Genomic DNA, 18,170 nt, shown 5'->3' with positions numbered 1-18,170 from the left:
GGATCTAGATCTGGTACAGTTACATAAACTGAACTTTGTGAAATCATAAAATCTAAGCTGAAAAAACGAATACACTGAAGATCGCCAACACAGATAGGCACACGTGGGGCAGTGTATATTACTGCTGGAATAAAGACCTGACGGAAATGCCGAATCCGCGCTTAATTTGTTTATTTCTCAGCAATTACACAATTTCTTCCAGAATTCTTTGGCACATATTTTTATTCATACAAACAGGCACTTGGGTGGTCATTATATTGGATTCTGTAAAAAGTCATTTTGAGATTGTTACCACAACTGGCATTTATCTTTAATTAGACTTTGAGGAATCCTTCGGCAGCATGCTGAGGTGGCTGGACACCAAGGATAACTTAGGTTCAATGTTACTTTAATTAGTTCTTTATCATCATTTAACACATCAAAACCCCCTTCCCCTATTTCCAGATGAGAGGCAAGGGAAACTCCAGGCTGCACTTCTGCAGTCCAGAGACTTTGAGGAATCCTTCGGCAGCATGCTGAGGTGGCTGGACACCAAGGATAAAGAACTGTCCGGAGTCAAAGCCATCTCGGCCAAACCAGAAGTGCTGAGGAGACAGGTGGTAGAGCATGAGGTATGGTATCAGTCTTCTCTTCTTTATATTGACCTTTGAAAATTGTCCAACACTTCTTGAAAATCTTCACAAATTCCAGGTTCATAATCCTTGAAAAATATACAATACTGTAGATAAATAAAAAGGGACAGAAATGGCTGCAATTACTTTTTCGGTTTCTGAGTCATAAGTGCATTTTAAATTGATGCCAGGAATTATGAATAATGAAGATCAGTCTTTAAAATCCTCAAATTGGCAACAAATCAACTCGTTCCTTTAGTCTTTAAAACTTCTCAACCTCTTCATATTGTCTATTCAAGCATTACTGTAATGATCTATTTTGACATTCCAATGATAATAGAATAGGAATTTGGATGTCCAATTGAAGATTTTCTTACCCCTGAAAATAAATCTTCGCACTGAGAATGAAAGATAAAAGGGATTTTTATTGCCAATTTGAAGAATATTAGAAGATTAGCCGTAATATAATAAAGCATTGCAGTACCAGAGAAACCAAGTACGATTGGAGTTGAGGATCATGGTGAGTGGAAGACTTCCTTGCATCATCTGAAGGGGACATAAGTGTACCAATGCTGGAAAATATTTTTATGAATATGCACTACACTACACCTATTTAACAGCATTCTCATATCCACTAACCTTTTCATTCACTCATTGATATTGTATGTACTTGTGCACTTGTGTCCTATTGATGAGACTTCTATGTAAGCAACATCCATCAAGGTCATATTTCATGTTTTTGTTGATGGAGCTGTTTGTGTTATGGGCTTGTCAGGGAAAACACTATTCATGTATAATCAATGCATAGGCATGTGTTCCTATTAAGGCACCTTGTTGAACGTCAGAGCTGTATCACTCCCAAAGGAAATTCTCAAGCGACCTTTCATTACCAGTCCTCCCGATTCATCAAAGACAGAGCGATTGGGACTGTGGGAAAGCTGCTGCTACATGTAAAAGATGTAACATACATTTTTTACAAGGTGCCTACATTAAGTGTGAACTTACTGTCTTCATGAAGATGTATGCATTAGAGTTTTATCTGCCATTAGCAATCGCAAATCGTGGACATCTATATCTATTAAGTTTTACCCAATTACACATCTGAACATTTGGTATTGGTTCTCTTACCTTTCCCACCTGTGAAACAGGAGATCCCCAAGGAAATCGTCAAGCAGGTCTACACCTACGAGCGCATGCTGGAGAAGATCGACGCCCTCAAGGAAGAAGCCGACGGCCCTGCCGAGAAGAAAGACCTCCAAGCCAAGCGGGACTCCCTCCAAGCCAAATGGAACTCCGTCAACGACAGGGCCACGCAGCGCGGCGAGAGGCTCAAGGAAGCCAACGTCAAGGCCAAGGTGTACTGCGACGAGCTGAACCAGTTCCTGCCGTGGTTGAGGAGTGCGGAGGATAGGATGAAGTCGATCGGACCTGTGACGGCCAAGCCAAACGTGGTTAGGAGACAGTATGAACTCATCAAGGTACAGCATTTTCAAGTCAATACATCGTTTTGATCAGCAAATTTTAAGAAGAGGCTCTGGTTATATTTGTGAATCCTGCATTATATTTTTATTCTGTGCTATACTGATCTATTGATAGTTCTACATTGTACATTAGTTCTGTGTTAGTCAATTATCTTACAACGTAGGGTGGGAAGAGAGCTTGTCCAAACTGCTCATTTTATTTTAAGAATGAAATAAGATTATGTTTTTTTTTTCACTTGTACATGTAGCAACTTCAAGAGGACATCGACAACCACCGCGACCACCATGAAGCAGTCAACAACTCAGCCGACGAACTCATCTCAAGGACCGACATCGACCACCCCTTCATCGAGGAACAGGTCGGAGACGCCAACAAGAGATGGGATGAACTGCATAAGGGTAAGAATGAAGAGATTTTGAAGGAAGATGGGTAGACAGAAAGTATGACATGTAGTTCAGTCGTGTCGATTACTGATGGGAGTTGATAAGTACCTTAATGAAATTCATGTCTATGGCTTCGCTTAATGCAGAATTTTATTTTCCCAAACCCCCCTATGAAAAAAAACTGGAGGAATGGAATTATATTATTCAAAAAGGATTCTCATTAAGAGCCTTGACTAGACATTACACTTTTTTTTATGTACCAAGAACATTGAACCACAAAGTCAGAATTCAAATGCCTCTGCTGCACTCAAGTCTATTTGCAAGGCATTTATCTGCATTTGCCACTCTCCACCAAGGTGTAGTAAATTGGAACCTTATTGGAAGGAATTCCCCAATTAAATGCTTCAATGTCTGATCAAGGTACAGCTGGGGATAATGGTACATGTATGCAATGCTTAGTAATGTATTAATCACTATTTAAATGTTGCATATTGTTTTTTTTCATAGATCTTGATTCTCAGCTTGGTGTCTTAGAAGACTTCCACCACAGACTGAATGACTTCCAGGACACTGTCAACACATCCCAGATCACACTGGCCAACTTTGAGGAGCAGCTAGCGGCTCATGATGCCCCAGGCAAACTGGACCCTAAGAACCTGCAGAAATTAAAGGTAATTGTCAGGCACTCTATAGATGTTGCTTCTAACTTCCCTTATAAGCCCCTTCAATCATCCAATTTCAAAGGCTAACATACACTTTGTTAGAAATTTGCAGCATGGATATTACATGTACTTATGGAAAAGGCTCTTCTGCCTTCCAATTGTTTGTGATTGATTTTGATAAACTGCAAATTTTAGACTGCTAAATGGGATGAATATTGTAACATTCCACTTTTATTTAGTGTTTATCACATTAGAACACCGTCTGTTCTCTGGTTAACTACATGTAATGTATATTTACGCCGGTCATTGGATTAACTTGAAAATAACCTTTAAGTACGTGTAGTTGATCAATTTGATAGAAGTTACTGGCCTGTATTCTGAAGTCAGGTTTAACTTAGACCATGGTCTAACTCTGTGCTAAAATTATGGGAAGCCAAAAGTCTCAAATTTTTTTCAAGTTGTATGTTTCTTATTTTTACTGTGCTCTTTCCTGATTCATCGATGGTAAAGATAATCATCTATTTATACTTCCTAGACAATTATTAACCAAATGAGCTGAAATATGAAATCTCTACCGTTAGTGATTTATGTAACAATTGGCTATCCATACTTAAACCACAACTTTAAACCTGAGTTTAAGTTAAACCCGACTTCAGAATACGGGCCACTGAGTTTAATGTCATTGCCTTGATGTGGGTAAATGCAACATACTTTACCATTTCTGTTTCTTATTGTCTTTCTATTTCTCTGTCTCTCTCGCTATATCCGTATTTCCCTCTCTTTCTCTTTGTGTCTATTTCTTCCTCTCCAGGCTTTAGCTGATGAGGTGGACAGCCTCGAGCAAACCATCGTCCAGGTGCAAGACAACAGCAGTGGCCTGATGGCTGCAGCGCCCCCTCGAGCCGACACCACCCCGGTGGGTGACGACGTGGACGGAGTGGTCAAGCGCTACCAGAAGCTGAAGGGTTTGGTCAAGGACCGGTACGGTCAGGCGGAAGCTGGAAACCAGGAGATCCTCTCATTCCAGGTGGGTCAAATATCAAAGGTCACTTGCTAAAGGTCACTGGCCACTGGTTACTCTCCAATCAGAAGATCAATCAAGACATTGGTCAAGAATGAAAGTGCAGTGAAGGGACAGTGTACAACTTCAAATGGAAGTGCATGACTATCAAATTTATTAAGCAATACGGAGTACAACCTCATATGAATTGTGCATAACTATCAAATATATCAAGGAATACAATTCAGATTATTATGCTTTGGAAAGAAATGAGCAGTTGACATGGTATGGATAAATGATCCCAGGGGGTATCCCCTTTCTTCTCCCAAATTTCACTCGTTACCTAAATGTGTATTGTTTTCTGTGTGGTTGAATCTGTGTACATGTACATGTATGTAGTGTATATTGATAAATTTATCTACATGTATATAAAGCTTTTGACACAACTCTGTATCGCAAACATTCGAATTCACTGCTCAACATGGAACAAGTACTTTGTGGTTCCTTATACTCCTTGATATTGTCGTCATTAATGCTCAATTATTGTATCATGGATCACGTGCATCTGCATGTTTTGTTATATTTAAAATGCATTTTTTCCCCCTTCTAATCTCCAGTCTATGCTGAACGACTGCAACTTCCAGCTTGGAGAGTCAGAGGATGCCTTGGACAAGATGGCTCCCGTTGCTAGGGACCTCGACACCCTGGCGGCTCAAGCAGATGAAATCGATGTAAGAAAATATCTCTATATACTAATACAATTTTATTGATATACATTTACCATTTGAGTCTATGCTTTGAATATGATGGAGGTATTTACATGTTAAAAGAATCTTTTCTCTGAAATCATTGTGTAGAGGCTGTTGCACTGTACATGATAATGGATAACTATTGTCTTGAAGGGTTTTGTTCCTCATTTCATATTGATCTTGTCAACAAGGGAATTTGTATCTTGTATGATTAACAGTGGTACCATTGTTAGAAGCGATGTAACTTCTCTGTGTGAATTCATGATAGAATGATTGCATGTGCAGACATGTATCCAGTATCTGTCTTCATTAACGATCACTGTCTTAAAAAAAAAAAACAACCAGGAAATTACAGCTTTACTCCTGTGAACAATAACATGTACATTTAGTGTGTAAATGAATGTACAGAAACCAGGATGAAGGTATCAAAATTCAGTATTCAATAATTCATATACTTGCATTTACTTTTTTAGAAATATCAACAAAACCTGGAAGACATCAAGAAGACCCTCCTGAAGGCAGATCGCACCTTCCGCGACATCGTCGACCGCGGTTACCTCACCGACTCCGACAGCTTCCGGGAGCAGCTCGACAACCTGAACAAGCGATGGCAGCGGCTGCGCGAGCGCGCCAACAAGCGTCAGGACGACATCGACCGGACGACGTCGCGCATGCAGGATCTGAAGCACACCATGGGTGAGGTGGATGAACTCCTGGGCAAGGCTGAATCGGCTCAGATGCAGCAGAAGCCCGTCGGCACCGATGTCGACACCGTCAAGCAGCAGCAGAAGGAGTTCAAGACCTATATGAGGAACTTTGTGGAGCCGTTGGTTCCGAGGTTGAGGGACGCCAACAGGGTCGGACAGGGTTTGGTCCAGAGCGCGGAACCAAGGGTCAACACTCACCAGCTTGAGACCGATTTGGAGGCCATGAACGATAGGTGGAACAGACTCCATGCCAAGGTACGGAGAAACAATGCATTGTAAAGGTAGTTCTTAGGGAAGGGTTTCTTGAAGTCTTGTCAGGGATTTTCCAATGAAGCTATTAAAAGCAACTGAAATCTGTTTACCTGATTGTCGGAGGGGGCCAATTTGTCATAATTAACCAACAAAATGCTTCAAATCATTGGCACAGTTGACCCGAGTCAATTTAACTTTACTCATTTAACATGCCAGTATTCCTATACATGCATGAATAATACAGATGCATCTACAATCTCCCATTTTATCATTAGATTAACTGTGAAAGATTATAATTCAAATGACCTTTCTTTGCAGAACTCTGACCGGGAGGCCAAGCTGAACGAAGGTCTCCTCCGTTGTGGCAAGTTCCAGGAGGCGCTACAGTCTCTTCTGGTCTGGATAGGAGATACGGAAGACTTGGTCTCAACGCAGAAGGACCCATCTTCGGATTACAAGGTGGTCAAGGCTCAGCTTGCAGAACAACAGGTTGGTGAAAGATTGCTGTTTGGTGTCAAGGGTCCTTGAAAGTGCCTATGCTGTTACATGTGACTGTTTCTCATCTTATTTTTCTTTTCTTGATTGTGAAAATTAGAGTAATTTATTTATTAATAATCTGTTCATCCAACAATACTGTATAAATTGGGGGTTGGGAGGGGGGGGGGTTCATTTCACTTATTTATTTGAGGATTTAATTCTGATGCCTTCGAAACCTACATGTACAGTGTATTCTAAGAACTTGAAATTGATCTTATACATGTAGGCTTGAAATTGAATTTATGGAACAGCTCGCCAGTATAGTGATTAAGCTAAGACAGAGTGCTGTTAAATTCATGTAAAGAATTGCTTTCAAGTTTGATGAAATATACACCAAAATCACAGTAAAATCTTTGTTACATTTCTACTCTTTACTGCACCGTGTGGATCTATTCATGGTGGATTCAGGCGCACTATAAACGTTCATATGTTACTATTATTTGCAGTTGCTTGATCGTCTCATCACCGACCGTGAGCCCAGCGTAGATGCCCTGAAGGAGATGGGAGAACAACTCTCCAAGGTTTCCGAACCTCAGGATCGCATGCGCATCCAACAGCAGCTCTCGGACCTCGAACGCCGCTGGAGGGCGCTCGTCGATGCTGTGCGCGACCGCCGCCAGAAGCTCGAGCAGACAGAGAAGACCGCCAAGGACTTCCACGAGCAGATCGCCCCGCTCACCAAGTGGCTGGACGACACAGAGAAGACACTGGCTTCGCAGGATCCGGTCAGTACAGACAAGGCTCAGATACAGAAACAGATTCAGGATCAGCAGGTAAGGATGTTGTTTTTAAATCCATATGATAAAATCAAAAGCTGCAATCAATGCATATGTATGAATGTAACTAAAACTGCTTTTGTTGCATTGTCTCAGTCATGCATATTGAAACATGTTGCAATTCCGTAAGTGAAACATTAACAAAAAAATATTACTTCATGCCAACAGTGTCTTCTATTACTGTTTTGAAACTGTCATCAAACTACTTTTTAAATATATGTGATGATACATGTAGTATACATGATAGTTTTTTTATTTTGAAAATCCATTCAATAAAAGTCAAATGCTGCCATCAATGTTTAAAAGTACCTAAAATTGTGCTTTTGTTGCATTTTCTCAGTCATGTAAATAATTATTATTAAAAACTTTTGCAATTTCATAACTAAACAATACCCCCCCCAAAAAAAAAATATTGCTTCATGCCAACGTATTTTTCCATTATAAATATTTTAAAGTGATGATGATGCATTGTAAAAACCTTATGATATTTAAGAGGGTTAGTCTATACTCAATGAAAAATCCAGTTGTCAAAAATTCAGTACCCTTCTCTTCTTCTTTATGAAAAGGAAGGACGATATAATCTTGCTTAATTTCTATTGAAATATTTATGTGATAATGTATTTTGAAAACCCCAGGCGTCCTACATGTATATGCGTATTGCATGAATGATATTCGTTTTGCAACAAAAATGCTTAATTCCTTTCCCCGTCCCACAAGAAGAAGGATGATGATCAAATTTTGCTTTGATGAAACGTATTCTGTACTTGTATAACAAATAGCATCATCATTTTTCATGTATTTCCTAGCATGAAACCATTGAGAAGTTCATGCAGAAGTAATATTCGATGTGCAACTTCAAGTTAACCCATTTCATGATAATTTTTGTGTGTGTCAATGCCGATGCATATGAATATGCATGCTTGAATTATGATTTCAGATTTGTTGTTGTTTAAACATGTAAAACATGCAGCATGATACAGTGAACACAATGCGATGTTAGTGTTTCCCTCTTGATGTACATGTACACTGTACTACTACACTTCTCAAGAATCCAGAGAAATTACTCCATCTACTACAGAATTTTCAAATTCCTAAAAGCTTTGTACTTGGGTCTCTGATGTCATTTTCCTTTCTGAAAGATAGAGGATCAACTGTTTCTAATGTACTCTGCCGAAATGTTTGACTGTCCTCTCTCTCTTGACTTATAAGCCAATGTGTATGTTGATCTATGTGTCGGTTAAGCACCACGTTTCCTGCTATCCTTTGTCACCTTGTTACGAATCTGTCTGTGGCAGTTCTCAATTAATACAGTTCCTTTATAAAAAGAAAAAAAAAATCCACCCTACTAACAATTCCCATCCCTCCCACTATGAAATGAATAATGAATTAGGCCATGGAGAGAGATATCCAAAACCACGGTCCGGACGTTCGAGAGACCATGTCGGCAGGCCGAAGACTGCAGCGGATGGTGTCTCTGCCGGAGCGTGATGCGCTTCAGATCCGTCTGGATGCGGCCCAGGACCGTTACGACAACCTCCGCGACAAGGCGCGCCAGAAGAAGGCCGACCTCAACCGAGCCCTGGCCACGAGCCGGGTGTTCGGCGAGGACGAGGCCGCCCTCTTGCGGTGGCTGACGGAGATGGAGCGCAAGCTGGGCAGGCCGGAGCCGATCTCGATTCACCCGGATGTCACCAAGAGGCAGTTGGAAAACCAGACGGTACTCATTCCCAACCCAAACCTTTTCTTCTGGTCTTTTCTGGGAATTCATTTATTCCAGGCATCATCTTATTACTGATTATTCTACTTGGGTGTTCAACGGGCTTTCCCTTTCTCATTGGGTTCTTTGGAAACTTTTATATATCTTTCTTTTGTCTTGGTATTATTAAAGCATCCTTCCTCTTCTGTAATAGCCCATTTATCCTTTGGTCGTTGGTTACAGTATATCCTAAAAATCTGTGTATCCAATTAACTTAATATTGGTTAAAGTGGTCCATGATAATGTCTCCTTTTTATGTGCTGCTTAAAATTTCAATAATCTAACGACTTGATGTTCCATTTCTCTAACATGCAAACGTGTCGTTATGTGCCATGTATACATTCCATGTTTTTTCTCATGCAAATAGATCATGTACATGTTCACCGTAGGTACATGTATGTTCATTAGTTGTTAATGACGGATCATGTTTACTTGACTGTACAAACAACTTTCAGCATCTCAATACACAACATACCATATCTAATCATAAATTAAAAACCATAATTGATTATTAAATCATTTCATCTTTTTTTACTACATCTAGAGGTCATCATCATATTTGTCCATTTATTCATGTTCTGTTTTCAAGCACCGAGCCCTGTTTCACAAATGTATGATTGATGTTACAATCAATCACATCTGTAACTCCATGTCAAATCATGTACAGAATATTACAATCAATCATAAATATGGATCATATTTTTTATGTAGCATGGTGCAGGTGTTAGTCATATCATTTGTAGATTAAACCTTCATCGAGGGGTCATTTCACAAGAATTGTAAGCACTGACTACATTGTGAGCTCAATTAGCATGATAAAAGTTGGAGACCTGGGGGCCGTTTCATAAAGCTGTTCGTATAAAGTTAAGAGCGACTTTAAGAACGACTGGTGATCCTTTCTTACGCACTAAACCATCGCCGATTTAATATACCACTTACCGCAAGAAGGGATCACCAGTCATTCTTAAAGTCGCTCTTAAGTTACGAACAGCTTTATGAAACACCCACCAGGGCCCCATCTTACAAAGAGTTGCGACTGATCGGATCAATCTCAACTATATGGAAATCCATCAATGTCATCGTTATTTCTACAACAAATTTGCATGACGTCCTTTGTAAACAGAGAGAGTCACACCGAATTTTTAAGAAAACAATGAATGTATGATTATACATCACATCTAGAAAATATTTTGAACAAACATGCATTTTAGATGTTGGCGTTGCTGGCTTTCCATAGTTGCAATCGATCGGGTCAATTGCAACTCTTGTAAGACGGGCCCCAGCCCTTCTCAGCCAATCAGGACTTAGGATTTCACTGGAATTGCTGGAGCCGACAATTTAGTCGGTGCTGAACCCTTTCAGGAAACGTTCTTTAGATGTGTAGACTACATTATTCTTTAATAGAGGAAAATTATTTAGAAAGTCAAAAAGGGGCCTAAGCTTTCGATCCTAGCAGAATCTTCGTCGGAGGCAAAATGACAAAAATTATTTGTTAGAGTGATCTGTCAATTATACATGGATGACTGTCAGACCTCAAGTATAGAAATAGAGGGACCTGTACATGTTTATTACATGAATATTTTCCCCAAACAGCAATTGTAGTAGACATGCATGTACATGTGTATGAGAGGATTATCAGTGTTCTTTCAATAAGCCAGTTCACGGTTAGCTCATGATCAACTTTTCTCAAATGACCTTTGTGATTTTTCATTAGGATCATTTTTCATTAAGCACTATCATTTTCAAATGTAGATGTTGCGTAAGCTTAATACCTTGGTCACATTTGCTCTACGGCGGCCGTATGTATAGCTGGTACAAACAAATGTTAAAACTGCTGTTTTCGACTCGCCGTACGGCCGCCGTACGGCCGCCGTAGAACAAATGTGACCAAGGTATTACCGGTAGAGTATTCAAATTCTAAGAACAAAAGGCATTGTATAGACCAGGTGACTAGATACATCAGGGATAAAGTTTGGAAATCTGTTTTATCGTCTGCCTTTGGCACATTCGACTATTGTTTAGGCTACTGTCAAATACCAGTGATTTTAAAAGGCTCTATTTATTACTCTTCAGCTTGGATGTGATAAAATGAATATTTTGAAAGGAATACATGAATAATCATCAAATCACAAATGCCTATGTCAGTGAATTTGAAAGCCATCTTCATGGTTTATCTCATATGACCTTTTTCTGCTCGTGCGCAGTTTACAACCGTGAACAGGCTTATTGTTTGGTAAATATACAGTGCATGCACAAGTGATGCACGAAATACATTTTATTTCTGAAGTCCTGCGTGTACACGTACATGCATATGAATGGTACTGTAAATGGCCAATTCCTGATGCAGTTCATACAATCAAAATTAATACTTAGAATTTATTTGCATCTATAGAGGAATTAAAAACAAAGAGTAAATAATACATTACGAAAATACACCGTTTGGGGTTTCACCGCTGTTGGGGTCGCAAACTGCGGTAATAGACCCCATTTTTCGTTTGAAACTCTCATTTCTCATTTGAACATTTCCAAGCCCCGATAAACCCATCTTGGCCAGGTAATCCCCGTTGTCTCAATTTCACCTCCACTGGCCAGTAAAGCCAAGGACGAAATGATAAACAACAGCTGTGCTATTACGTAAGACTTCTCTGCCTGAAGAAGGAACTTCGGAATTAAATTATTGTCTTCGATATTTAATCACGTTTTCAAAGGCATATTGTATTCAGACATCCAATATTAGTCCTTTTTCAATTTCGAACGAAGAAAATCGACCTCGAAATAAGGAAAATAAGCGAATAAAAATTAGGTTATGCAATTGCATGCAGGGACTGCCCTTAAAGCGCTGCGCACACGATGCATTCACCGCGTGTATACACGGAACTCCATAGCAGGCTCTTAGACACGTTGCAATCCATCGTGTGTGACCCCCTGCTGTGCTGGGCTGTCGCGTTATCTTCAGACCGAGGTCAAGAAACAGGTGTTTTGATACTTAAATTTCTTGCTTGGGGGCAGTTCGGGATTATAGTGGTTGGAGAAGAGAATTGGTGAAAACGATCTGGGGTATAGCCTTCTCAAACGGAGGTATTTCGTCATGAGATATCGGAATAAAATAAAATAGGGAGTCTTATAAACAAGTTGTAATAATGACATTATTATTGTGTATACCCAGGTCATCATCCATTTAATCATTCTGCATTTTAATTTCATCTGTTTTTTTATTCTTGCATGAATTATGAATGCTGTTGAAATATTTGTTTAACAATCATTTTTATCCCGCCAGTATGCATGTACATTGTATTCTTTAGATATTTTGTGATTTGCATACTATAAATTACTTTTTTATCGTAGAGTGATTCTAAATCATTACTTTGAGAAAGTATGCAGTGTTTCTTTGCATGTGCATCTGTAATCTAGAAATTCATATATCGATTTGTTCTATTTCTCAAATACTTAGTATTATACTAGTGTAGATTTGAATATGTTACATTTAATGCATTGCATGAATCAAGATCTGTGCCAGGGTACATGTAGTATATAAGTTGTGCGATACTTTTATATGTTGTACCCGGAATTGAGAAGGTTGTTTGTTTTTCAGATTACTTGCATCTGTATTACTCTAATAAGGCAAATACAAGGCACAAAAAATGTGCAAACGTATTTTTGCTGTGGTTTTGCTTGTGCATTATGTTTGTAATTTAATGCTTTAAAAAAATCTTACTTGTTTACGGTAATCAAAATGTTTTTATGTGAGTAATACAACTATTTTACTGAGAATCAAGTATCAATCAGATGATAATATTAACTATTTTGTTTGGTTTGAGAAGATATCATTTTCTCCTGTGCTCTGATTAGCACTACACAGCAGAGCATTAGACGAGGAAAGTATGTGGAGAATACACTCATTTAAAGTATATGTTTCAAGAGCTACATGTATCTAGAAAAGATCACACTTATTGCTTGTATACTAATACATGTATATTGATCTGGTTGGGTTTGCAGGCTCTGCATGCATCAGTCCTAGATCGTCAGCCAAAGATTAGGAAAGTACTCTCAGACGGACAGGAACTGCTCAGACAATGCACTGGTAAGATTTTAGATGAATGTCATGTTTGTGCTTAATTCTGCGAAGAACTAATTATGGAAGGAATTTTCGACATGATTTATGATTTTTATTGTCGGAAAAAGGATTAAGATTTTTTACAATGACACTTCAATGATAAATCTAAAATTTTATTGCCATGTGTTTCGGATGAATAATGAAAGGATGAGAGGTGTTTACACTGGGAGCTTCAGTGCAGTCTCCAAATGCACTTAACTCTTGTGAGAAATTACAGGGATACAATGTACATGTACATGTATACTACAGTTGTAAATGTTCAAGCCCTTTGCGATCAGAAAAAGTTAAAAGCCTGTTATAAATGTGGATCTATTATGGAGCGTTGTGGCCCAGTGAATTAGTCTGTTGACTTTGAAACAGAGGGTTGTGGGTTCAAATTTCAGCCATAGCGTAATTTCCTTCAGCAAGAAATTCATCCACATTGTGCTACACTCAACCAAGGTGAGATGAATGGGTACCTTTCAGGAATTTATTCCTTGAAATGCCACCGCGCTGTAAAAGGCTGCGGGGCTAAAGCCAGGGTAATAATATCCAAGTCCTTTGGAAGCGCATAGGGACGTTATGACATAATGTGATATGCGCTATACAAGAACTGCGTTATTATTATCATTATTATAAATGTGATACATGTATATTAGTAGTAGTGGTCTCATCAATATTATTTTAGTTACCTGTACATGTATACATGTAATTACGTCAATATTATTATCATTATTTATTATCATTATCATTATAATAGGTAAAGAGATCATCGATGTGCAGCAGAAGCTCGATAACATCCAGAATCGCTATGACAACATCCTCCAGAAGAGCGAAGACCAACTGAGCCAGCTGCAACAGGCCGTACCATTGGCCAATGAGTTCAACCGCCTACAGAACGAGTTTGCTGATTGGCTGAGGAAGGCTGAACTGGATCTGAGGAACTTTGACCCCTCGGCTAGTGTGGAGACACAAAAAGCAGTGCAAGAGGTACAGTACACTGTACAAATTTTGAGAATTTCCTAAACCAGGCTTGGAGCCCTGTAGTAATTTGTGAAATATTCGTATGAAATTGCTTTATTGAGACTCTGTTGACAATACTACAGTAAAACCTTGGACAGAAGCTTTTATTGGCAGATGATCTTTAGCACTGTGAAAATTTCCCTTTTGTGGTGTGCTCCTACCAGAAACAGTGTTCTCGGGGACCAAAATGTAGCCTCTATTGAAAGAGGATTTGTATAATGTTCTCATGTACTAAACGTGGATCACAATACTTTCAATATCTTTTGCTTGAGTGTATTTGCTTTTTCGGCAAAACAATATTGAACTGAATTTGCCAAGGGTGCAACGTGACAAGCTTTAACTTTCAATTATCAAAGTAAGCAAGCCAGACCAGCTTTAAAAAAGACGATGTGTTGACATTTTTTATCCTTATACTGTACAGTAGTTTATCTTCAAAGAAAACCCGCCATCTTTGTAATTGGTTGGTATAATATCCCATTGTAACATATTCCATATCTCATATCCTTCACTGCCGTTTGTGCATGTCAAAATATAACAATTATCTGAACCCTCCTTTGCCCGCGCAGAAACTGCAAGATGAGATCGATCGCCATCGTCCCATCCTGCAAGAACTCAACGAGAAGGGTACGCGCCTCATCGAGCTCAGCCCCGGCCAGGGAGCCGCTGAGATCAGACAACAACTCAACGATGACAATCAACGATTCAACGAGCTTGCCTCAAGGACCAAGGACATTGAGTACAGGCTTAGCGCTGCTCTAGATGGCGCCCAGAAGGTGGGGTAGAAATTTATTGGCTCGAGAATGAATTTCGTTATTAATTTGGCTTATTAGGGGTGTTTAAATAACTGTTTAATTGTAGAATTTGTCTTTTTATTTTAATTTCAATTTACTTTTCAAACTATTGGTTTATTCCATTGTATACATTTTCCTTCTTTGATAAATGAGTGCTGATTAGTTATTTCATACATTCAATTTTTTTCTTCAATTCGTAATCACTTTCTGTGGGCAGTTTTTAAATGATCTTTCCAATTATTATTCCAAACTCAAATTTTCAATACAACTTTTGTTAATTCAAAATAGAAATGGTGTTGATCCAATGATCACACTTTTCCACATAAATTCCTTTGATTAAAAAAATGATTGCTTATTGTAAATTTTCCTGACTGTACAGGTTCAACAGAGCATGGATGGACTTCTGAAATGGCTGGACGACACTGACCGTCAGCTGCAGAACAGTGCAAGGGAAACCATCAGTGTAGATCCAGATGGTGTGAGGGATCAACTCAAGAAAGCTAAGGTACATGTACATTTCATTGTGTGGTGTAACTTCCATTTCAATTACCTGATAGCGGAATGTCCTGTCCTTAAAAATAGAAGCAGCATAATGTTGTAAAAGTAGTTACAGATTATTACTATGGAAATCAATGCCTTCCATGTTGATTGCAGAAGGAATCAACTAAAAAAAAACATTTTTTAGTCTAGTTTTCATTTGTTACAAAACTTGGTCCCTTTGCTTTCAATACAAATATTTTTGTTCTTGCTTTCTTCTTCAGGGCATTGACAGAGAAATCACCGGCAAGCAGAGCCGAATCCAGGACACCCTCGGGGCAGCCGAGAAGCTTATTGAGCAGACGTCTGACCCGCGCCAGCGCGCCCGCCTCGAGGCCCAGGCCAAGGACCTCAAGGAGAGGTTCGATGACCTTTCAGCGAGGAGCGCGGACCGCGTGGAGGTCTTGGAGGAGGCCTTGCCTCAGACGCTGCAGTTCAACGAGTCCCACGAGGAACTGACCAAATGGTTGGACGAGATTGAAGGTGACCTGAAGAACCTGAAGCCACCCGGTCTGGATGCAGAAGAGATCAGGAAAGAAGTGGACAATAATAGGGTGAGGCTCCTTTGACCTTTTACCTCTGAAATGCAAGTCCTTTGACCTTTGACCTTAGATATAGACAACTTCTAACGTCCCTCTCAAGTAGAAATGTTGTGTGACTTCTGTCTCTGAAAAATAAGTTGTTGATAATGATTTGAATTGATTATTGGGGAATTGTAAATCAGATTAAGCAATTATTTGACCTAAAAGACATATAAATGTCACTTTTCATCATGAAAAATTGTGATTTTTCGCATAGACATGTTTCCAGTGATGGTTATCTATGTTTGATTACAAGTCATTACAGTGTACACTGAACAAGGGTAGGATGTGTTAAGCACCCGCTGGATGTTTCATAAAGCTGTTCGTTAGATACGAATGACTTTACGCACGACTGGTGGTCCTTTCTCGTGCTAAATGATATCCCTGTATAATTGAATTATGACCTAAGAACATGTTCCAGTTGTGCGTAACTTTATGAAACACCCACCTGGTTCCATAACCCTATGCTGTTGCTCCCTGATTGTCATGCTCTTTCTAAACCGATCACCTTTCATTCTCTGGTTGCATCAATGTACAGTTCATGAAGCAGACTGTGGCCGAGAAGCAACAGCACGTGAACAAGCTGAACCGCATCGCTCCGGAGCTGGCCAAGCTCAGCCCCGGTGCTGGAGCTCAGGGAGTCCAGGCCAAGGCCGACGATGACAACCGCCGGTATGAGAACGTCAAGGAGGAAGTCAACAAGAGAGGAGAGAAGATGTTTGACCTTCTCCAGAGGACCAGCTCGGTGGGTATTTTGTTGTAGTAGTAGTAGAAGTACATATAGTAGTAGTAGTAATAGAAGTACACTGTAGCAATAGTAGATTTAGTTGTATCGGTAGCAGTAGATGTACAGTGTACATGTAGTTGTAGTATTAGAACTAGCAGAAGTGGCATTAGTAGTAGTAGTTGTAGTTAAATACATGTAGCGTATTGGAAGCATTAGTACATGTACATGTAGTAGAAGTAGTAGTAGTCGTTGTTTGGCTTAGTCAGTAGCAATAGCCATAGTAGTACATAGTTACGATAATCAGGATTTATGACATTGCTGTATACTTCCCTATATTTTTCTTTAAATTGTTATTTGCCACCTACAAAACGAATACTGTAGCTATCAGTTACTATGTAGTTTGTTTGTGACGATTAAAAGTTTGGTCAGAAATGTACAGTATAGATTCATGTAACTTGTGAATAGTATGCATTATTTTGAATGTTTTGATTTGCTATAGCCGAAGACTGCTTCTACTAAGAGACAAATGTCTGTCATCTTACTACAATACCTTTCTTGCACATACTGTAGATGTACTGATGCATCCATTTTATTTAGTGTCTTCTGTTCTATTCTCTTTCCTTTGCCTTGTTTCCAGTTTGTTGAAGATCTTGACTCGACCCTGGAGCAGCTGAACATCACCGCTGAGAAGCTGAGCAGACCAGAACCGGTCTCCGGAGACCCTGACCACCTCAGGAAACAGATCAAGAAACTACAGGTACAAGGAATTCAATTGCAGAATTAGGTCCTCTGATAGACCTGCGTACTATAAACAAGTCTTGATGAATAAACCTTTTGGGGGATAAATAGAGTAGACCATGCCCATTTCAGAAAACGGATTAAGAAACTACAGGAATGACAAGGAGGTCAGTTTTACAGTGGGGGTCCTCTTTTAGATCTTGCACTGTAAACTAGTCTTGATAAATAAACTTTTTGAGAAAAAAATGGGGCAGACTCTGACGATTTCAGGAAACAGATCAAGATAGTACAGGTCGAAGGGAATCAATTGCACAGTGCATTGTAAACCCATATTACCAAGATATTCTTAGCTAAAGCATGCTTTAGATGAGAGAGCTACAGTGTACGATGGGTTGTCAAATGTGGCAATTTGGTATCGTTTGGCATAAATTCAAATCTCCACTGGGTATTCTGTTTCATTCTTTAATCATCAAGTAAATTATCGTACTTCTTATTCAACAAAAAGAAACAGTTTCAATACCAGACCTACATGTATGTGTTGCAAAATTTCATGTTCATTGAACTTCTTGTAATTCGATCAACCGTTGAGATTTTTATTCCTCTTTTTTTTAATTTCAGGCCTTGAGAGATAACATTGATAGTCAGATGGATGTTGTAGAGGTGATGCGAAAGGCTGGTAATGACATGATGGAATCTTCCTCACCAAGTGATCCACACGTTAGAGGTAAATATTTCATTTCCTTGCAATAGTTTTATTTTTTTCAA

At 39.3% G+C, this 18,170-nt stretch overlaps 1 protein-coding gene across 1 annotated transcript in view; it reads left to right on the top strand.

Moving 5' to 3' along the window:
- Positions 1–18,170, top strand: part of LOC129280924 (uncharacterized) — a 299,775-nt gene that overhangs the window by 258,631 nt on the left and 22,974 nt on the right. Inside the window, exons 193-210 of the mRNA XM_064112511.1 lie at positions 445–611; positions 1,760–2,089; positions 2,341–2,491; positions 2,984–3,147; positions 3,950–4,165; positions 4,756–4,869; positions 5,361–5,849; positions 6,165–6,335; positions 6,830–7,156; positions 8,550–8,876; positions 12,912–12,996; positions 13,769–13,998; positions 14,598–14,804; positions 15,202–15,327; positions 15,584–15,913; positions 16,479–16,685; positions 17,305–17,424; positions 18,024–18,129. Of these exons, the coding sequence (XP_063968581.1) occupies positions 445–611; positions 1,760–2,089; positions 2,341–2,491; positions 2,984–3,147; positions 3,950–4,165; positions 4,756–4,869; positions 5,361–5,849; positions 6,165–6,335; positions 6,830–7,156; positions 8,550–8,876; positions 12,912–12,996; positions 13,769–13,998; positions 14,598–14,804; positions 15,202–15,327; positions 15,584–15,913; positions 16,479–16,685; positions 17,305–17,424; positions 18,024–18,129 (3,867 nt within the window). The remainder of the gene's footprint in view (positions 1–444; positions 612–1,759; positions 2,090–2,340; positions 2,492–2,983; positions 3,148–3,949; positions 4,166–4,755; positions 4,870–5,360; positions 5,850–6,164; positions 6,336–6,829; positions 7,157–8,549; positions 8,877–12,911; positions 12,997–13,768; positions 13,999–14,597; positions 14,805–15,201; positions 15,328–15,583; positions 15,914–16,478; positions 16,686–17,304; positions 17,425–18,023; positions 18,130–18,170) is intronic.

Source organism: Lytechinus pictus, chromosome 17 (genome assembly GCF_037042905.1).
Source record: "Lytechinus pictus isolate F3 Inbred chromosome 17, Lp3.0, whole genome shotgun sequence".
Classification (NCBI taxonomy): Eukaryota; Metazoa; Echinodermata; class Echinoidea; order Temnopleuroida; family Toxopneustidae; genus Lytechinus; species Lytechinus pictus.
The sequence above is the reverse complement of the archived record's forward strand: the minus strand, read 5'-3'. Positions and strand labels throughout refer to the sequence as shown.